This window comes from Mustela nivalis, assembly GCF_964662115.1.
Source record: "Mustela nivalis genome assembly, chromosome: 2".
NCBI lineage: Eukaryota > Metazoa > Chordata > Mammalia > Carnivora > Mustelidae > Mustela > Mustela nivalis.
The window spans coordinates 138,538,714-138,560,810 of record NC_139021.1 but is presented as its reverse complement, the minus strand read 5'-3'; the positions used below and the strand labels follow the sequence as shown (position 1 = coordinate 138,560,810).

At 43.3% G+C, this 22,097-nt stretch overlaps 1 protein-coding gene across 1 annotated transcript in view; it reads left to right on the top strand.

Moving 5' to 3' along the window:
* The window catches only part of POLR3A (RNA polymerase III subunit A), a 48,406-nt gene that overhangs the window by 13,478 nt on the left and 12,831 nt on the right, over positions 1-22,097 (top strand). The window contains exons 10-21 of the mRNA XM_082719526.1: positions 492-633; positions 3,024-3,164; positions 6,931-7,000; positions 7,424-7,551; positions 7,656-7,794; positions 9,296-9,460; positions 12,569-12,741; positions 14,487-14,598; positions 15,409-15,527; positions 17,361-17,498; positions 19,517-19,687; positions 20,626-20,739. Of these exons, the coding sequence (XP_082575652.1) occupies positions 492-633; positions 3,024-3,164; positions 6,931-7,000; positions 7,424-7,551; positions 7,656-7,794; positions 9,296-9,460; positions 12,569-12,741; positions 14,487-14,598; positions 15,409-15,527; positions 17,361-17,498; positions 19,517-19,687; positions 20,626-20,739 (1,612 nt within the window). The remainder of the gene's footprint in view (positions 1-491; positions 634-3,023; positions 3,165-6,930; positions 7,001-7,423; positions 7,552-7,655; positions 7,795-9,295; positions 9,461-12,568; positions 12,742-14,486; positions 14,599-15,408; positions 15,528-17,360; positions 17,499-19,516; positions 19,688-20,625; positions 20,740-22,097) is intronic.

The following is a 22,097-nucleotide window of genomic DNA, read 5'->3' as shown; positions in this document are numbered from 1 at the left end:
TTGCAATGAGTGCAGGTTCATCATTTGCTGTGTTTGCTTATCACATAGACACAAAATATCCTCTTATTCCCTAGCATTTATCATTGGATCTAGGTAGACAGAACATGTGGAGTTAGGAAAGCCAGTCGTTTTCTATGTCGCACACGCTCTGTGGGGTTACTTATTGTACTTCCAGCCTTGTTTTGCCTGCTCTGGCTTTCCACTAATCACTGGTGCCTTTGGATCTCTTGAGATACACCAACAGGCCACTATGGGAGAAGCGGACTTATTACTGCATTTCTGTGATTCTGAGACATAACTCTTTTCACATTTTAACATACATGAAAGGAAGATATACTGACAGTGCGTCATAGTTTAACTGACGGGCTGGTGGAGGCACCTTCAGCTCAGTGCAATGTGATTGTTTTCGAGACTGAACCCTGATGTGAAGAGGGAGCGACTGGGTGAGGAGGCGTTACTCTCACAGGTCACGTTTCTTATCACACACTCAGGTTTTTGAAGTACGGAAATAGGGAAAAGATGGCTCAGGAGCTCAAGTATGGGGACATTGTGGAGAGACACCTCATAGACGGAGACGTGGTGCTGTTCAACCGGCAACCATCGCTACACAAACTGAGCATCATGGCGCATCTGGTGAGCATGACGTTTCTGTTTTTAGCTTCTGTTGGGTGGGAATTGGCTGGGCCAGCGATGCAAAATTCCAGGCCCCTAAAACTCAAGATTGCCAGTAATCTCAAATTTTCAGGACTTCTGATTTTACTCTATACTCTCACTTTTTAGTTGGAGTGAAACTTCTACATTTCAAGCTTCCCTTCAGTGTTTTTCATATTGATAAAATCCACACACAACAGTGAAACAGAAAGGCGCTAATTGAAAATGAGCATGAAAGTGACTGGCATGATTCCACTTGCAAACAGAAATATATACGTATATGTGTGTGCACAGACTTGTGTAAAATAGATATGGCAGAGAGTCGATTACAGGTTTGACTTAGCATATTAACTACGGAACGAAAACGCTTAGGAGATTTCTCATCACAGTGGCCCTCCAACGGAGACCTTCAAGCATATTTTCTTCGGTGATTTAGTTTTGCAGCAACAGCAGTTCCTTTTTCTGGAGATGTAAAATGGAAATTAGATGCAACTTTGATTCGCTAAAGATGCATAAATTGTCCTATCTCCAAAGCCGTTAAATCCATGAGCGTTTGCAGACAGTGCTTAAACAGGCTTTTTGGTTAGTGCCTTTCTAGATTTAGTTTTTCCCTTCATGAACATGTTTTGTCAGTCTTTTTACTTAAGTCTGGAAATCCCAAAGAAGCAGTTTATGATTATGGGGGTTACAATATGGGGATCTAGGGAGGGAAACAGAAAGCCTTCCCTTTCTAGAAACTTTTGCTTGGCTTTCAGGCATTCTCCAAATGAAAATTTTTGTGTGAAAATTTCAAATATAAATACAAAAGTAGGAAGAATCCTATGAAGAGCTCCTATATTCTCATCCTCTGTATTTAATAATTTTCAAGGTTTTGCCACTCCTGTTTCTCTCCCTTTTTCCCTTGATGGCCCCAGATGCCATGTCCTTTCTTCGTGTGTATTCAGTTTACTTCTGTAAAACACACATAACCATAGTGCCATACCACACCACACAAAATGAACACTCACTCCTTGGTATTGTCCAGCACCCAGTCCATGTTCACATTTCCACAAGCTTCTCAACAATCTTTTCATGGCTAGTTTGTCCATATCTGGATGCAAAGTCTGCACATGACATTTGGTTGACATGTCTTCAGTCTGTCTTGATCTAGAACAACTGCCCCCAGCCTTTTAATCTCACTGTTACTGAGAAGGCCAGGTCATTTGTCCTGAAGAAATGTCCTGTGTTCTGTGTATGTATACACATGGCATTAAGAGTTTCTTCATTCTTCCTTTTATTCCTATAAACTGGACAGCTCTCAAGGCAGGATCAGATTCATGTTCAACTTCTAGCAAGAGTAACTCCTAGGTGCTGCTGGCTAAATCCTCTTGCCTTATTTCAGAAGGCATATGTTGTCTGACTGCCCCACTCTTTGGTATTCTGAGAAGATTAGGGCATCAGATACTTCAGCCTGGTGTCTCCCTTGAAAGCTTCTTTATTGACCTTTTTTCTAAAGGCTTTCTCCACTTATGATTATTGCCAGCATTATATCATGGGGTCTTCAAAAATGGAGATTTTCTAATTTGTCATTCCTCTCACATTTCATAGCTACCATTTGTATAATGAAGAATTTTGTTTTATTAACTAGGGTTATTTGCTTATCCAGAAATATAATTCCTGAAGGAACAAGCATAAATGCCTGATTCTTTTTTCCTTTATTATCAGTTTGAGGAGGAGAAAGTTGGTGTTCAGTTTCTTCCAACTAGGTTGGTTTGGGTTTTGTGTGTGGTTTTGCTTTCCTTTTTTTCAGTGTCATTATAAACTCATGGGTTTTTATTTAGTCTGTTTGTGTGGTTTTTTTGGTTTTTGTTTTAAGATTTTATTTTTTTATTTGACAGACAGAGATCACAAGTGGGCAGAGAGGCAGGCAGGTAGAGAGAGGAGAAAGCAGGCTCCCTGCTGAGCAGAGAGCCGGATGTGGAGCTTGATCCCAGGACCCTGGGATAATGACCTGAGCCGAAGGCAGAGGCTTTAACCCACTGAGCCACGCAGGCGTCACTAGTCTGTGTGTTTTAATCAACTTCTGCCATGAATCTGTTTGATATCAAACTGTGACATCATTGGCCAGGGAAGTCCTTTCTTGTGGCTCTTAGGTTGGTACTTGCCTTTTGTTAAACTCATTGCATTGTTTTGATCTAACAAATCTACTTGAATAAGTCCACAAGTGACATGTTATCACTGGACCAAACGTACTAGAAATTTATTTTCTTAATCTAAAGTATCCAGTTTTCCAGGAAGCCATTTATTAATGTTTTGAAACCATGAAGCTTTTGGATAAATGACTAAGTCCTTCTCCATTTTGTTTTGTGTGTGTGCGTGTGTGCATTCCACAGGCCAAGGTCAAGCCACACCGAACCTTCAGATTTAACGAGTGTGTCTGTACGCCCTACAACGCGGACTTCGATGGTGATGAGATGAACCTTCATCTTCCTCAGACGGAGGAAGCTAAAGCAGAGGCCCTTGTGCTGATGGGGGTACGTAGGGTGGCAGCCCTGCCTCTGTAGAACAGCTTGAGAGGAGGAGAAGGGCAGTGGGTCCTGTTTGAAAGCACCTTAGAGTGTGTAAGGGAGTGTCTGTGACAGGTGGGGAGTCAGGGGAGTATCTTCTGGCCTATAATGTGCATCTCTAAGGGAAAGTTCCTGTGCGAGCTCTAGCTATGAAACAATAAGACAAGTGTGTAGCCCTAGATCCTTTAGTTTACATTTAACTATTAGGTTTTATCACAGGTCAGTCCCTTCAATCCATCCTTCTCTCTATCCATAGTTCATCTTATATCTGGAAGCATTTAACCGCGAGTGGCAGACATTTAGCATACTGCCTAAACTCCGTCCTCATATAGTTATTTTTAATTAGTTAATTAATTAATTAATTTAAAAGATTTTTATTTATTTATTTGACAAACAGAGATCACAAGTAGGCAGAGAGAGAGAAAGAGGAAGCAGGCTTTCTGCTGAGCAGAGAGCCTGATGTGAGGCTCGATCCTAGGACCCGGAGACCATGACCTGAGCTGAAAGCAGAGGCTTAATTAACCCCCTGAGCCACCCAGGCACCCTCTTTTTTTTCTTCTTTGTTGAACATTCTGAACAAAAATCTTCTAACAGTATATTACATGCTTGTTTGTTGTCTAAAGGACATGCTAAACAAAATCATTCTATAGAGGTTAGGTTTTCCTTGTTTCCAGTATTCTGGTTTTCTGTGTTATGGGCCGATTTGTCTGTCGCTGTCCAGGTGCCTACCTCTAAAACAATTCACACTATTTCTGATTCCGTGCTTTTTAAATCTGTTTTAGTTTAGGGTGTTAGTATTGATTCTAAAGTGAAGGCAATTAACTTCTGCAAGCATATCTATTAAACTACAGAAGGATTCGGTGGAGACAGGCAGCAGGGGCTGCATTCTTGGCCTCTGCCTGGGTTCTTCATGCTTGAAGTTCACATTGTTTTTCTGGTAAAGTCAAGTATTTAATGTGGTGCAGATTTTATGTACACGCTTAACTATTAAGAAATTCATGTGGCTAAAATGCACTGTGATCTTTCATTTCTTTTAAAAATTGACTTATTTATTCAAATGTTCCAGCATAATGAAGTGATTTAAATAAGATAAGGTTTTTCCATATCACAACTCCTCTGGGTTCTTTCTTTCCACCTCTTTTATCTGTTGGTTCCTTCTCTGGAATTTAGATACTTGTGGTCATGGTTTGTGATAGTAATACTTAATGTATTATAAATGTCCCCATTTGGGCATTGGGTGGCTCAGTTGATTTGTGTCAGACTCTTGGTTTTGGCTCAGGTCATGATCTCAGAATTGTGAGATCAAGCCCCTCGTTGGGCTCCATGCTAGACAAGGAGCCTGCTTAAGATTCTCTCTCTATCCTTCTCCCTCAGCCCCTCCCCACCTTAAAAATTTAATAAATATAAATTTAAAAATAAATTCCCCCATTTGTTGTAAAGTCTTCATAATTAATGATTATAATGGCTTCACAGAATTTCACCAAGTTAACACACCAAAATTCATCTACCTTCTGTTAAAACTTGAGGTGTTTTCCCTGTTTTGCCATGAGAATGACTCCCTCAGTGGCCATCTTTGTGTATTTAGAGTCTTTCTTCTTCTGAATCATTTCTTCAGACTCCTCAGCCTTTTTAAATGATTTGGTTGATACTTACTGAGCACCTACTATGTGTCAAGTACTCTTCTAGGAACATAGCACAGAATAAGAAAGTCAGTTTTTGTTCTCATCCCTATTCAAATAGGGAGAAGTAGAGTATAAACAAATGGAAAATAGTTGAGGTGGTAAGTGCTGAGAAGAGAAGAACAAAGCACAACAAGGAGGAAAAAAAATGAGAGAAGTCCTATTCCATAGAGGATGGTCAGGGAGGGCCATTGGAATGATAACACTTGACCTACCTTCTGAAAGAAGTAGGAGAATGAGCAGCGTGACTGTCAGCATACGAGCAGTCTAAGCAGAAGAACCCAGTGGTACGATCATACATGGCGTGGCAGGAGTCTAGCCTGTTTCCTCATAAGCATCAGTATTTGTAGCAGTTATCATGAGCACCAGGTTAGGTGTTGACAGAGTTCCATGCTCCTATAGTCAGACAGTATGTTAATCATTCCTTTTGACCTAGCAATCAGGCTATAATCAGAGTTGGAAAATTACTTGTAATAGTAAAACAGTAGAAACAGGCAATGTCCACTAGTAAAAAAATTGGTAAGATTAAATTATGTCACATTCATACCACAGAACCCTGTGCAGCCCTGAAAAATGAGGACATAGTTTGTATCATTGTTGGCATGAAAGCTACTTATGATTTATTTTTTACTTAAAAAAGCAGGGTTTGTGTATGACATGATCCAATTTTGTTTGGCAAAAAGATGCTTCTATGTTTGTAAAAACATTTATAGCCAGAAGTTGGAAGGGTTATATACCAAAATCTTATAACCAGTTCTCTGGTTCCTTGGAGAGATGTATTTTTGGATTTTGGATTTTTTTCACCTTTTTTACGTGTTTATATTTTTAGGGTGTTTTTTTTTTTCCTCTAAGGAACATACTATTTTTGTAATAAAAAGTCATGTTTATAATGTTCCCAGTGGTATCAGCTGTGTAACTGGTTTCTAGTGATAACAGCCTGTCACCAACCAGTTAGACTTCAGCATTGGCTTTGTACTGAGGGCCCATTTTGTGATAATAACATAATTCATCAGTTAAAAGTGACAACCATAAAACACAGGCTCCAAGGATATTGGGATGGAAGAATCTTTAGTTATCATCGCAAATCCCCTCCATTTCATATAAGAAAATCGTCAGCTATTGTATTGACTCAGCAGTTCTGACTCAGAGGAGTGGGTATGGCCCTAGCCTAAGTGTAGTCCCAAGTTACCCCCGAGACTTGCAAAATACGCAGATCCCAGCTTCATGTCCTCAGCCCCCAGACCACTTCCCTATCCCACCCCAGAGAGATTCTCAAAAGCAGACACAAACAACTGTCTTCCAGCCCTAGTTGGAGGATCACTGTTCGTGCAGCATTCTCAAGAAGTCAGGAGAGGTCTCTCCCTTCGGGGGCCTTTTACTCTAGGTGAGGTTGCCCAGGCAACCCACAATTAACACGAGCCATCGCCATGTCAAGATTTGAGCAAATTTATCTGTTAATTACATCTCAACAATAGCAAAAATTGACCAAATGCATTCTGATGCATAGAATCTTCTTTTAACTTGTTAATTATGCCCTGAACAACTAGCACCCCTTTTTGCTCAGTGCAGGCACTCATTAAATTTTAATTAAATCCTGTTGTTAATTATTGTTAGAACCTAGTGTCTTAACCAAGAAAAGTTCAGTAGTTCTGCCATTGTTGTGGAGAGGTATGAAATTGATTGACCTCAAAGGTAACTGCTGCTCATCATTTATAGAAGTGAATTTTCTTTGAAGAATTGCATTTATTAATAACTACGAAGTCTTACACATACACAGTTCTTGTAGGAATCCAAAACAACTTCACTCAGTATTGATTTTTGTGTTGCTATGTCTGAGGTCATTTTCTTGTCTCCCCTTGGTGAATAAAGGAAAGAGGAGCTGGTGAGAAAGCTGGGATTGGGACCCCTGGCTTCCGTTTTTCAGCCTCTTTTTTCCGTTCGCTGGCTATTCTGTATATGCAGCGGTTCGTCATCTTTCTGGTGCAGTTCCGTGGCCTACATCATGCAGTCCACAGAGATGGATGGAATAGCTAACGTATTTCTGTTTCCTTCAGACTAAGGCAAATCTGGTAACGCCGAGGAATGGAGAACCACTAATTGCCGCTATTCAGGATTTTCTAACAGGTGCGTTTATGAATTCACTTGAAAGGAGACTGGAACACCAGGATTCTCATTCACAGTGAATCATTCAGCGACTTGAAAAGCTGTGTGATTTCCTGTGTTTAATTCTGTTGTTTGTATATCAATGTGATTGTGAACCAGCTTGAGATATTTTGTGTTGGTTGGTTATGCCTGGAATTAGTAAGCCTTTATTGAGCTCCTAAGGTGCCCTAGACATTTTTCTAAGCACTGGAGATATGGCAGTGAGTCAAACAAAGTCCTTCTCCTTGCGGAGGTTTGATTCTGGTAAGAGAGAGCCAGCAAGCAGCCAAATGTTTTAATTCACTCTTTTAGTAATAGCCCAAATTCATTTTAAAATTGAAACCTTGTGATTTTTCTCACAATTTCATTCCATTTCTTTGTGTTGTGTTGTTTCCAACATTCTAGGTGCCTATCTCCTCACCCTTAAAGACACCTTCTTTGACCGCGCCAAGGCTTGCCAAATCATTGCTTCAATATTGGTTGGCAAGGATGAAAAAATCAAAGTTCACCTCCCACCCCCGACAATACTGAAGGTTTGTGTGGGCGCTGGGAGAGCTCGTGGCAGGTTAGCCCGCAAACACTCTGCATTTGAGACCAGGCCCAGCCAACTAACGCTGTGGCTTCCTTCTTCCTGCAGCCTGTCACCCTGTGGACAGGAAAACAGATCTTCAGTGTCATCCTCAGACCGAGCGATGACAACCCGGTGAGAGCCAACCTCCGAACAAAGGGCAAACAGTACTGTGGCAAAGGAGAAGATCTCTGTGTCAATGATTCCTGTGAGTGAAGGTCGCAGGTTGGAGGGGGCGAAAAGCAGGTGGCCAGTGACTTCCTTCCTGGTGCAAGCAAATCCGAGGTTTCTCTGAGGCAGGAGTTTTTTTTTTTTTTTTTCGGGGGAATGTAGTAGGCTTTTCTTCTCTTAGTGTGACTCCCCATTTCTTGAGAAAATAGAGATCATGTAGATCTGTGGTCCAGTGATTAGAATGTTCTTCTTCAGAGCTCCAGATGTGTTTTAGGGACTAGTTTCTTTAAATTCATGCCATTTCTTTTATTCCGGCCCTACTTTTTTTTTTTTTTTTCTATCAGCAGGGTTCTCATTATTTAAGGCATATAATTTATCATTTTACATCCAAAAATGTGCTCATTGTCTTAAAGTATAACTAATAAGATTGTTTTTTTACTGCTTCCTGGTCATTTAATATTTTATAACATGAAGATCAGGTTTAACCATGAGAGAAGTTTTTTTCCAAGATACTTATTTATCTGTTTATTTATGTATTTGAGAGAGAGAATAAGGTTTCTGACAGCAAGGGGAGCATCAGGCAGAGGGAGAAACAGGGTCCCCACTGAGCAGGGAGCCTCAACGCGGGACTCAATCCCAGGACCTTGGGACTATGACATGAGTCGAAGGCAGACGCTGAACTGACTGAGCCACCCAGGCGCCCAACCGTGAGAGAATTTAAATGTTAAACCATCTAAGTCATCTAGACTAATTCAACCCAAAGTATGGTCCACAGACCAATGCCATTCAGCCGGTGTTTGGTTTGTGCCACTAGCTCCTTTGCTTCCCCTTGGACTTTTAGCAAACAGTTCCCCAGCAGGCTACTCTGAACGACACTGACTTTGAATGGGCCTTGTTAGCCAGGCCTGTGACAGGGAGATCTCCAGGACTTTGTACTGAAGAACTGAACTGCAAAGTCTCTGCAGGTCAAGACTTGCACTGTTTTGTCATGAGTAAATGTTATGAAGGGCACCAATTTTTCTCGGGTTTATAACCGTTAACTTTGAAAATACATTCTCAAGCCTTTTAGGTGTTTTTGGCTTCTTGTTTTAGACTGTGTTTTGTTTCTACCTAGATGTGAATTTCATTTTTTGGTATAGGCTCTTCTAGCTGCCATGGGTTTTCATTCTCTTGTGTGAATAACAACGTGCTTTGTAGTTTATAGAGTATACTGCATATGATTTCATCAGATGCTCAAAATATCCCTGTGACATAAAGATGATGTGGTCGATACTTTCATTTTCAGCTCCTAGCTGAAAATGAGGGTCAAATAGTACATTTCAGAGTTAGGATTGTAAAGTAACTAACTGGACTTTTCATGCTTTTCAAAAGTCCCTAGATGTCTGTTTTTCCTCCTCAAACATTTTTAAGAGAATTTTTATTTGCTCTGCTTTAATTTTCAATATGGGAAGGTATTTTCTCAACTGCCTCATGTTGTTTTAGAGCAAGGCTAAGTAGTAATTGTTCATTTAAGTGCATGGTCCTCATTGTCCTTGCAGACGTTACTATCCAGAACAGTGAATTGATGAGTGGCAGCATGGACAAGGGAACTCTGGGGTCCGGATCTAAGAACAACATTTTCTACATTTTGCTGCGAGACTGGGGGCAGAACGAAGCCGCCGATGCGATGTCACGGCTTGCAAGGCTGGCTCCTGTCTACCTCTGTGAGTATCTTACCATCCTCGTTTTATTGCTATACTTGCTGAGGTATTAGGGGCTCTGGGCTATTTCCTTCTTTTACCTTTGACTCCCCCCACCCACACACACCACACTCATACCTGTGCACCCAAAAGGAGACTTACTACCAGCTAAATCATTTGTGACTTCACTCCACAAAATTAGCTCAGTACTGACCAGTTTGGTTCAGATTTGAATTTGCTCTTGGGTTCTTGTCTCGCATATGCCATAGGTCTCTACTGCCCATCAGACAGGGTTGTTAGACCAAGGGCCCTTCACGGGCTGCTTCTCAGGTGTATTCACTCCGACCACAGCCCACTGGGCCCTCTTGACTCATCTCTGCCAGGCCCTCATCTTTCCCTTCTCTCCTTGCACTGGTCTGTTTCCTTTGTTAGCTTGGGCTTTGAGCAGGCCATAGGTCCATATTTTTACATGCCCAAAAGCATTTTTATTCACCTCCTACACTTGATCATTTCTCTGGCTGGGTATAGAGCTCTGGATTGAATTCTGTCTTTCCTTGGAATTTTGAAGGTCCTGCTCTACTCTAGCCTTCAGAACTTCATTAAAATGGATTTCTGTTCTTATTTTCACATTGTTGTAGCTGTCTTTTCATTCTGGAAATTTTGAGAGTCCTGTTCTTGGTGTTCTGAAAGTTCACAGTGGTAGACCCTTGGTATGGATCTTTTTTCATTTATGGTGCTGGGCACTCTGTGAGCTCTCTTGATCTGCCACCATGTGTCTTTCAGTTGTGGAAATTTTTTTGTGTTTGGTTTGGTTTGGTTTTGGGGTTTTGTTACTACTGTTGGTAATTTTCTCACCTTAATTATCTTTGTTCTTTCTTTTTGTAGTTCCTAGTCATTGCATAAGTTGAACTTCTAGATGGGCTGTCTGATTTCCTTATCTTCTTTTCCCTGTTGTCCATCTCCTCATTTCTGGATTCTTTTTATTTTTATTTTTTTAAGATTTCATTTATTCATTTGAGACAGAGAGAGCAGGAGTAGGGGGATAGGGAGTGGGAGAAGCAAACTCCCCGCTGAGCCAGGAGCCCAACATGGGGCTTAATCCCTAGACCCTGTCACCATGGCCTGAGCCAAAGGCATCAGACACTTAACTATCTGAGCCACCCAGGCGACCTTCCTTTTATCTTTTATTTATTTATTTATTTATTTATTTAAAGATTTCATTTATTTATTTGACAGAGAGAGATCACAAGTAGGCAGAGAGGCAGACAGAGAGAGGAGGAAGCAGGCTCCCCACTGAGCAGAGAGCCTGATGTGGGACTCGATCCCAGGACCCTGAGATCATGACCTGAGCTGAAGGCAGCGGCTTAACCCACTGAGCCACCCAGGCGCCCCCCTTTTTATCTTTTAAAATGAATTGTTCTGTTGATTTTTTTTTTAATTTAACAATCATTTATTTAGCTTCCAACGATATTTTCCATTGTTCTCATTTGCAGGTAATTTTTTGCTTTTCAGGGTTTTGTGTTGTTTGGGTTTTTTTTATTTTTGTTTTTTTGCTACCTGTTTTTGTTTGTTTGTTTGTTTTTAATTTTTATTCATTTTTTTGACAGAGATCACAAGTAGGCAGAGAGGCAGGCAGAGAGCGAGAGGAGGAAGCAGGCTTCCTGCTGAGCGGAGAGCACAATGCGGGGCTCGTTTCCAGGACCCTGAGATCATGACCTGAGCTGAAGACAGAGGCTTAACCCACTGAGCCACCCAGGCACCCCTTGGCTACCTGTTCGTGATCTCTAGATACATCGTCTCTATCAGACACAGTATTTTTCATAGTTTCATTTGCCTCCCAATTTTCTTTCCTTTTTTTTTTTTTAAATTTAATTTGACAGAGATCACAGGTAGGCAGAGAGGCAGGCAGAGAGAGAGGAGGGGAAGCAGGCTGTCTGCTGAGCAGAGAGCCCAGTGCAGGGCTCGATCCCAGGACCCTGGGATCATGACCTGAGCCAAAGGCAGAGGCTTAACCCACGGAGCCACCCAGGTGCCCTGCCTGGGTTTCATTTTTCTGTGTCTTTGTTGTCTTCAGTCATTCATGTTGAAGACTTTCCTCAAACATCTGGTGGTCCCTGGCTATCCATTCATAATTTTAGGAGTAAGGCACCAAACACTGATTAGAAATGGAGTCTGTTAATTGATGGGCTTCTTTGTTCCTTGATTGAGCTGCAAACCAGCATTTTTATTGAGGAACTGCCAAATGCCCCTATCAGTAATGCTTTTCTCTAGGGAGGCTTGGTTTCTCCAGGAACATATCTTCCAATCTCAGTCTCCCCTCCCCACTGCCTGTCCCCCAGTGGTTGAGACCTGCTTGCCAGGATTCTGGGAGCCAGGCAGGGAAAGGGTCCAAGGGATCACAGCCATGAAATATACTTTCCCTTGTGCCCTGCTTCCCAGTTGTTCCCATCTTTTTGCACCTACTATCCCCCAGTCCAGAGTTCTCTAGTTCCATTAGCAAACTTCCATCTCCCACAGGAAAATACTGGTTTTCCACTAGGTTTCCTTGCTTCCAACCCTTATATTATCTCCAGCATCTGAAGAAGTTGGTGCTATAGTTTCTGAGCCTTCCCAGTCTCGTGGGTCCTCATATCCACAGCCACTCTTAAGCATCCCTTCCCCACACTGCTTAGGCAGGTGCCTCTCATCCACCCATTTCTATGCATCTTAGGTTAAGTCATTGGAGGGGCATAGTTCCCTCGAGGATGGGGTGTTTCTGTGTTTGGGAATGATTTCTGAAGAAGGAAAGGGGGTGTGGGCAGAAAATTCTCTAAGATGGTATCTTAGAACCAGAAGTCACAAGGCTCACTTTCCATTGCTGGCTTTCTCTGGCTGCTTTTTAGTGTTTAATATTGGTCTCCTTTATATTGTAATTAGTTGGGGCAGGACTTGCCCCCCGCTGGGTTGTAAGGTCTCTGACAGGATTCAGTGAGTCTGGGTCATTTTTACGTAACTTGCGAAGGACTGCCGTGATACATTTTTATTTAATTGGATCATGACGCCTTCTTTGAAGGTGTAAACTTGTTTCCATGTAGTAGGTTGACGACCATTCATGGCCCTCTCTTTCTGCTCCACCTGCCAACTGTTCTGCAGCCAACCGTGGATTCTCCATTGGGATTGGTGACGTCACACCTGGTCAGGGACTACTGAAGGCCAAGTATGAGTTGCTGAATGCTGGCTATAAAAAATGTGACGAGTACATCGAAGCCCTGAACACTGGCAAGCTGCAGCAGCAGCCCGGCTGCACCGCTGAGGAAACTCTGGAGGTGCGTCAGGCTCTTCAGCTGGGTTAGCCACGTGGTCCGCGTGGGCCTGTGCTGCGGGCCGGAAGAGTTGGTAGCAGAGGGGAGAGGGACGTCAGCACGGTGTGGCTTTAGCCCCAGGTCAGCTCTCTGCTCCTTGGGTGTGTGCTCATTCATTTAATGAGGGGAGCACTCTTGACTAGATCCTTTATATCCCCTGTGGCTGTCTCAGTCCTCGGTGGGGCCGTCGGCTCACTCTGACCACATGGAGCCGCTCTTGCCCCAGCATCACACTTAGACCCCTGCTGTAACTGGTACTCCAGTGCTTCTGCCCTTAATGTTTCTAGCATCTTTCCAGTAGAGCCTGGCAACCATAGCTCTTTAAATGAATGGTCTGATGGGACTCCTGGTTGGCTCAGTCGGTAGAGCACACAACTGATCTCCAGGTTGTAGGTTTGAGCCCCACGTTGGGTGTAGAGATTACTTAAGCATTAAATCTTCAAAAAATAAAATAAAAAGCAGCAGATGTACTTCGAAAGAGACTTGGACACAGAAGAGGGAATATTCATGTCCGAGAGTCACATGCCTTTCTCCTGCCCTTGTCCCCTCTGGAACTAGGTTAACTGAGAACTTGACCAGCAGGTGTCAGAATCAGAACGACCATCAGCCTCTATGAGCCCTACATTCTCTCTCAGGCAGCCAGTATCAGCAGTCTGACTGCACCGGGATTTTGCCTGGCTCTCTTCTGCCTCTCCTATAGCCCCTGGCTAAGGGCTTTTAACTCACCTAAGTTTGCGAGAACAGATAAACAGTTAGAAATTTTCTGATGGAAGGAATTTTTTGTGAACTAGGAAGAAAGAAGAGTTGTAGGCCCTATTCACCATTAGCTCCTTCTTAATCTCACCGAGTCCTGAGAGAGACACACAGGTTTCTCACTGACTTGTAACTTGGGCCTTCAGCAGCACTTGGCTTTCATGGAACCTAACTCCTCACTGATTCAGCACCCTAAACTGTGAGTTGATAAAGGACAGCCTGAGCTCAAAGACTAGAATATTCTTGTAGAGACACCTTACCACACACTCTTAACTTGGGGGAATTCACGTTTGTGCCTGGAAAGTAAAAAACAAAAAGTAAGTATTATAAATAGTACAAGCAGTTCTCCTTCACTATATGCTACACGTTAGCTTATACTTCGTATGTTTATTTAAGCGGATGTGGATGCATACAGTAAAATATATACAGACGTATTGTATTGTAGGCCACTCTCTATATACAGGGCCATTCGCATTCTACCTTATGGGCCTTTTTTTTTTTTTTAAGATTTTATTTATTTATTTGTCAGAGAGAGAGAGAGCGATCACAGGCAGACAAAGTGGCAGGCAGAGGGAGAAGCAGGCCCCCTGCTGAGCAAGGAGCCTGATGTGGGACTCGATCCCAGGACACTGGGATCACGACCTAAGCCGAAGGCAGCTGCTTAACCAACTGAGCCACCCAGGTGTCCCCCTTATGGGCCATTTAAAGGATTTTAAAAATAAGGATTTTTCAAGGTTTTGTTACTTATCAGTTTTACCTTAAGCACTGATTTTAGAACCTTGTGGAAGATGTGGGTCTTTATAGATAAGGCATACTGGTCTTCAAAGGCTCAGAAACTTTACTTAGAAATATGACCTCTGGCTTAAATTTTTTCAAATTCCCTTAAATGTCAGATTGAATGTTGGTAGTCGGCAGAGACCCCACTCACCTTTCACCTCTCTTCCCCCACCCGCCAGGCTCTGATCCTGAAGGAGCTGTCTGTGATCCGAGACCACGCCGGCAGCGCCTGCCTCCGGGAACTGGACAAGAGCAACAGCCCACTCACCATGGCTCTATGCGGCTCCAAAGGTGAGTGCATCTTGGGCTACCGCGACCATCGTACTCTCTGTGTCGGCTGGCCAGGGTTGTGCCAGCACATGTATGCATCACAACTTCAGACCTTCTGTTTATAAGGGGATAGCTTTTTAAATCACATGTACAGAAAGAGAATTGTCTGCACTGCAGTAATTTAACTCCTCTGGAGGAACTTGTATAATATGTGTTGATTTAAGAGCTCAAAGATGCTTTAAGCCAACTTGATCTTATTTTTAAAAAATAACCTTTCTGAACTAGTATATTTAATGCAATAGCAAAACACTCAAATTTCATAGTTATTTAGAACCTGCGTTAGGTTTCATGGTACTGCACTCAGATTGAAAAACTCCATGCTTTTATTTCTTTAAAAATTTTTAGCAGAATGAAGTCCAACTTTGCTGCCTTTCCCCTCAGTATTCTACTTCCTGCTCCTGGTACACATACATGCCCCCCACTTTCCTGTGTCTTTCCTTCCCACTCTTCCCCTTACTTTGGAATTCCTCTCCTCATCCTTTTCATGTCCAAATTGTAGTGTCCTGCCACAGTTCAGCCCAGTTGCAGCCTCACCTACAAGTCTTTCCTCCAGTCCCAAAGTGCTAACTTCCTGCTGAGCTTTGCCCACCCTCCTTCTGCTTTTGTTCTGTTACCGAGGGCTCTATCTTATACTATTCTCTTTCTGGCTCTTACTGTCCCTAGACTGGGAGCCTGGTACGTCATGGTCCTGTTTTATCCCACAGATCTGCTCATGCTTCAGTTAATGTGATTTTGGTAAACGAGTATTATATTCCTGACCTGTTTTCCCAGGTTCTTTCATTAACATATCACAGATGATTGCCTGTGTGGGACAGCAGGCCATCAGTGGCTCTCGAGTGCCAGATGGCTTTGAAAACAGGTCCTTGCCTCACTTTGAAAAGCACTCAAAGGTAAGTGTAGTGGCTCAGGCAGAACTTTGAAGGGCAACCGATGGCATAGGAGAGGAACAGAAGCACATGCCACTAGCCAAGGAGCCCTTAGAGGAGGGGTTGTGAGGCCAGGGCTGCTCAGGGGTCTACTTTCTTCATCCCCAACAGAGTCCTGTAGGAGCCTTGTAAGACTCGAAGCTGTAAAACTGGAAGATCAACACCCTCTCCTGTTTTCTCTCCAAGGAGGAGGATTTCAGGGTCCTATTGAGCCTACATTCAGTAGTCAGAATATAAAGTTACCTCATACGTGATCAATCTCTATGCTTATTTGGGGGGCACTGACATCAAAGTATGGTGATATTAAAATAGTGATGATATATTGGCCGGCAAATTCCAGATTCTCCTCTTGAGTTCTCAAATTCATTTTTTCGGTTTATTTATTTTTGAGAGAGAGTGAACCCGTGCTTGTGCATGTGAGCAGAGAGAGAGCGGCAGGAGAAAGAGAATCTTAAGTAGGCTCTACCCCCAGCGCAGAGCCTGACACAGGGCTCAATCTCACACCTGAGATCATGACCTGAACGGAGATCATAACCTGAGCCAAAATTAAGAGGCAGATACTAACTGACTGAGCCACCCAGGTGCCCCTCAAGCTCAGTTTTTATTTTATTTTATTTTTTTTAATTCATTCTTTTTTCTTTTTTCTTTTTTTTTTTAAGATTTTATTTATTTATTTGACAGAGAGAGATCACAAGCAGGCAGAGAGGCAGGCAGAGAGAGAGAGGAGGAAGCAGGCTCCCCGCCGAGCAGAGAGCCCGATGCGGGACTTGATCCCAGGACCCTGAGTTCATGACCTGAGCCGAAGGCAGCGGCTTAACCCACTGAGCCACCCAGGCGCCCTCAAGCTCAGTTTTTAAATGACCTCTTGGTTTCATTGGCTTTGTGGTTTGAGCGCTGATATAAGCAGAGATAGACAAATCTGTGCTGGGCTTTTTCTGGAACTCAGGGGCAGACAACTATTAAATCTAGTTGAGGAACTTAGAGTAGATTTAGTTACTCAGATTCTGTATTTGGAGTCAGCTCTTACTCCCATTAAAGCACAGAAGCCCCAGCAGTTCCTGTCCCATGGGACTGCAGGATTTCTGTCCAGCCCCTCCTGAGGAGACAGGACTGCTGTCCTAAGAGTGTATAGGTACTGTCTGTATCCAAACAGCCCCAGGAACATTTTAGGGTCTCTGCCCAAGATCAGAATTCACTAGAAGTTAGACAGCCAAGTGGTCATTGGAATGGTGCCTGCTGTGCATGTCAAGCTCAGAGTTCTTTTTTTTTTTTTTTTTTTAATATTTTATTTATTTATTTGACAGAGAGAGATCACAAGTAGGCAGAGAGGCAGCAGAGAGAGAGGCGGAAGCAGGCCCCCTGCTGAGCAGAGAGCCTGATGCGGGGCTCGATCCAGGACCCTGAGATCATGACCTGAGCCGAAGGCAGCGGCTTAACCCACTGAGCCACCCAGGCGCCCCGCAAGCTCAGAGTTCTAAGGGAGACTGACGAGTTTGGAGGAGAGGCTGGGGGTGTCCCAACTTCCCTTGGTCCACTTGCCTGTCACTGGCACCAGCACCAGCCCTGACTGGGACATCACCCTTGCTTGCCTCTGGAAAGGATAGTTTATGCCAAGTTATTCCTCCTTTAGGAAAGTGCTTATAAAGTCTCCCCCTTCATAAGAGTGCACTGACTGGGTATTTATAGTCTAAAGGTGGGGCATTTTGTGATTTGAATGGGTTTTAAAATTGTGGACCTTGTAGGTTTTTTTGTCTGATTCTTCTTCTTTCTCCCCAACCCCCCACCGCCTCTCTTTAGCTCCCAGCTGCCAAAGGCTTTGTGGCTAATAGCTTTTATTCCGGTTTGACTCCAACTGAGTTTTTCTTCCACACAATGGCTGGCCGGGAAGGTCTCGTTGACACAGCCGTAAAGACCGCTGAAACAGGGTACATGCAGGTAATTCAAAGAAATGTAGGCCATTTGAGGCCGAGCACTACAGGGTTCCAAGGATTTTGACTGCTGAGTGTTTACATATTTTGTACATGAGCTGTAATTTATCGAGTCCTACAATTAAAAAGGAAAACTTGAGAAATTCAGGTGCCATAGAAATAAATAGCCTAACAAGGTAATGTGTTCCCTTCATCTGTGTACCTCGAGGGAACTAGATAAGGCCAAAACCACACGCACCAAAGCTCTGCAGAGAACATACTGGAAGTGCATCTGGGGACACAGCATTGAGCCGCACTGGGCCTCTGTGTCCCAATACATGAAGATGGGGATGATAGTACCTCCCGATCACTGAGAGGACTCTGCTTCTCACATGGCAACTATTTGTGTAACCTGTTATTAGGATAATTTTAACTGACGCCGAGAACTTAACTCCAGTGCCGGCAGAGGCCTTGGCCACTTGGAGGGATGGCTCTTTCTCCATTGTTTGCACAGTTCCAGGATAATAGGCTTAGGGGAGAGAATGAAACTAGAGGGTTTTGCAATGCCTGCGCTTCTCCAGCCGCGGTAAAACATACCCCGGATGGCAGAGGAGAGAGAACACATCCCGACTTTGTTCTTCCACAAGACCACAAGCACAGGATTTCTTTTCATTCTCTAATTATCATTTTCTATTCTGTCCTCTATGATCTGTGTTTGCTTTTACATTTTTTCAATATTTTTGTTTCCTCATAACACCAGATGAAGTTAAATCTCCCAGTTGTGGGCCATGCTCTCACTGTGGTTTTGTGTCCCCTCTCTCCCTGCTGTGGACCCCAGTTTGAGAAGCACAGCCCTTTGCAGGCTGGGAGAGCAGGACTGATAAAGCAGGGTTGTGGCTGAGGGCGCCAGAGCAAACAAGGCTGAGGGTGGGATCAGACTCGCATCAGTAGGCAGCTGTGTCCAGACGCTCTCCTGCACGTGCGTATCCTCATCTCATCTACTTCCCTTCTCGTTATCTTTGGGTGGGAAATTGCCCTTCAGTTTTGGAGTGTGCTGCTTTTGTCAGAAACCCAACAGACTGTGAAATGCTTTTCACCACTCTTGCCACAATGTGTTTTGACTTTATTTTCTGACTTTACCTTTTTGAAGTAGAAAGTATGACTTTCCCAGAGCACTGTGTTAACCTAGAACAAATTTATTCTGGCATGAGGGATTTTTGTTTTGAAGTTGCCTGGAGGAAAATTTCGCTCTCTTTTAATTCACTGAGCCACCATCCTGTTGCTAGCTGGAGTGCTCCACTGGTGGAAGGTTCTCCCTAAGCAGATTTGGGAAATGGGCGGCTGCTGCCCGCTGGTTCAGACACAATGCTGTCCCTGTTCTCTCTTCTTCCCCCTGTGTCCCAGAAGAGGGCCTGCACCTGATCCTCTGTAATTCATATTAAAGTCCACAAGGGTCCTGGATTAAGTTGTGTTTAGAAATGCAAAGCTGTTGCATTAATTTATACTTTAGGGAGAAAGAAAGGGAAGGCAAAACAGCCTAGGAAAACAGCTGGTGTTTGCAGAGTCCTTTGGGGGTGATGAGGCTTAAATTGCATGTACTCAAAAGTACACTAGGATGCATGAGGTTGGAGCATATTCTAAATCCCCCTGCACAGGCTGTTGGGCCACTTTGAGTTTGTTGTTCTGAGTATCAGGGGACAGTTTTTTTAAAATTTTCCTTTTTTTTTTTTAAGATCTTCTTTATTTGACAGAAAGATCACAATTAGGCGGAGAGGCAGGTAGAGAGAGGGGGAAGCAGGGTCCCTGCTGAGCAGAGAGCCCAATGGAGGGCTCTATCCCAGGACCCTGAGATCATGACTTGAGCCGAAGGCAGAAGCTTAACCCACTGAGCCACCCAGGCGCCCCTAAAAGATTTCTGATAAAATGTTTTAACTGGTGAAAGTACTAGTAACCTTGAAACTTAGTGTGCAGATCCCATCCTCTGTACATGTGACTGGTCTTCTGAAAGCAACTGAGCGTTTGTTTCCTCTCTTTCTTTTCCTTCAGAGAAGGCTTGTCAAGTCCCTTGAAGATCTTTGCTCACAGTATGATCTGACTGTCCGAAGCTCTACGGGTGACATTATCCAGTTCATTTACGGGGGAGATGGCTTGGATCCTGCAGCTATGGAGGGAAAAGATGAACCATTAGAGTTCAAAAGAGTTCTGGACAACATCAAAGTAAGATTTAGTATTATATCTGGGGTTAGAATGTTTCTGAGGATGTGTTCTTAGAATGCAAGTGTCCTCTGGAGTTTCACACACAGTTAATGCCTCAGTTACTTCTACCCAGCTACCGGGTTAGTATTTTTCTTCTTGTGTGCTCTGCTTAATTTTCCCAAATATTAAGGGAAAATATTTTTTCAGTTTCAAAGCCTAGCACTGGTAGTGATTGAATGCACAAAAGAGGGCTTTGGGTTTCTCTCTGTCTAGGGCAGCATGTCACACTCCAGTGTTAAAAGCCGTGGGTGTTGAGAAGAAAGTTTACTTTAAATGTTTACTAAAACCATATTTTAACTGGGGGTATAATTTATAACAACCTTTTCAGAAGGTAGTTTGACAATAGTGATCTGAATTTAAATGTGAGTGTCTTTTGACATGGTAGTTCCACTTATAGAAATTTGCCTTACAGAAATGATGTAAATGTGCCAAGACTGTTTTTCCAGCATCATTTATAGTAAAGGCAACCATCAGTAAAGTATAAATCAGATACATAGTGATTTACCCATATATTAGGGTAATATGCAACCATTAAAACTTTGGGGAAATCCCACAAGCTTAGGGATGGGATTTTTCACTTCTGAAGTGTTTGGGTTTTTTTAAAACAACAGTATATATTTTTAATACAAATCTGGGATGGGATGAAGATTGAGGAGTAACGGAACAATGCCCACTATTCCCTAAGTCTTTGTGTGGGGTGGAGTGGGGCTATCGTCTTTTGACCTTCACACTAAAGGTAGGATATAAAATACGTTTTGAAAGGAAAAAAAAAATCATAGGTTGGTAAAAGTTCGTGCTGAGAATAGTCATTTTGTCTCTTATAAATTCTTTCGCTTAATATTGCCCCCCACCCTTGGTCACCCCCATACACATCACACTATCTCCTTTCGATACTCGAGGCAGTCTTCCCGTGTCAGAGTGAGCCTGCACTAAGTAAAAATGAACTGGTCCTGACCACTGAATCAATCATGAAGAAGACTGAGTTCCTCTGCTGCCAGGACAGCTTTCTGCAGGTGAGTTCTGCTCCCAGGGGGTTGTGGCAGGGGAGCAGTGTGGCCATCACCAAGAGATGGTTGGCACAGGTTGGGGAGGAGGACATTAAGAGTATTTCTTTGTTAAAAATTTCAGGATTGGGGTGCCTGCATGACTCAATCAATTAACCGTCGGCCTTTGTCTCAGGTCATGATCCCAGGGTCCTGGAATTGAGCCCCACATCAGGCACCCTGCTCAGCAGGAAGCCTGCTTCTCCCTCTCTGTCTGCCTGCTGCTCTGTTTGTGCTATCTTTCTGTCAAATAAATATTTTATTTAAAAAAAAAAAATCAGGATTGATCCAGACAAAATTTCACCAGCCAACATATAAAGAATTTATGTCATGACCTTAGTGTATGGGTCATACATACCCTGCTAGAAAAATACTCCTTTAGAACTCATTTTTTTTAACCTTGTCCTATCAACCCCTTTATTTACTTCCCCATCTGGAGGAACCAGCTCTTTCACAGTTGTTGTGAATCCCTAGTGATTTTTTCCTATGGTGTGTTTACTTTTTCTTTTTCAAAGATTTAATTTGTGGGGTGCCTCAGTGGCTCAGTGGTTTAAAGCCTCTGCCTTCAGCTCAGGTCATGATCCCGGGTACCTGAGATCGAGCCCTGCATCGGGCTCTCTGCTCGGTGGGGAGCCTGCTTGCTTCCCCTCTCTCTGCCTGCCTTCCTGCCTACTTGTGATCTCTGTCTGTTGAATGAATGAATAAATAAGTAAAAATTTAATTTGTAAGTTATCTCCACACCAATGCAGGCCTGGAACCCAGAGTCACCTGCCCTACCCACTGAGCTGACCAAGCGCCCCTAGTGGTGATGTTTTAAATTGCTCTTCCTGTTACCATAGTGTGAATCCGAAGTTTATTGAGTTAGTCAGCCTCCTTCTTCCAGGGAACTGTTACCGTGATAGCCTCTTAATGTTTTTTGTTTGTTTGTTTGTTTGAATATTATTTATTTATTTATTTGACACAGAGAGAGAGATCACAAGTAGACAGAGAGGAGGGAAGCTGGCCCCCTGCTCATGGAGCGGGGCTCCATCTCAGGACCCTGAGATCATGACCTGAGCCAAAGGCAGAGGCTTAAGCCACTGAGCCACCCAGACGCCCCTCTCTTAGGGCTTTTTAGTTTGTTGGGTTTTTTTGTTTTTTTAATGTCACTGACCTGCTCAGGCAGCTCCTTCCTGTTTATAATGATGGTTACAATCAAAAGCAAAGGGGTACACGGGCGCCTGAGTGGCTCAGTGGTTAAGCTGCTGCCTTCGGCTCAGGTCATGATCTTAGGGTCCTGGGATCGAGTCCCGCATCAGGCTCTCTGCTCTGCAGGGAGCCTGCTTCCT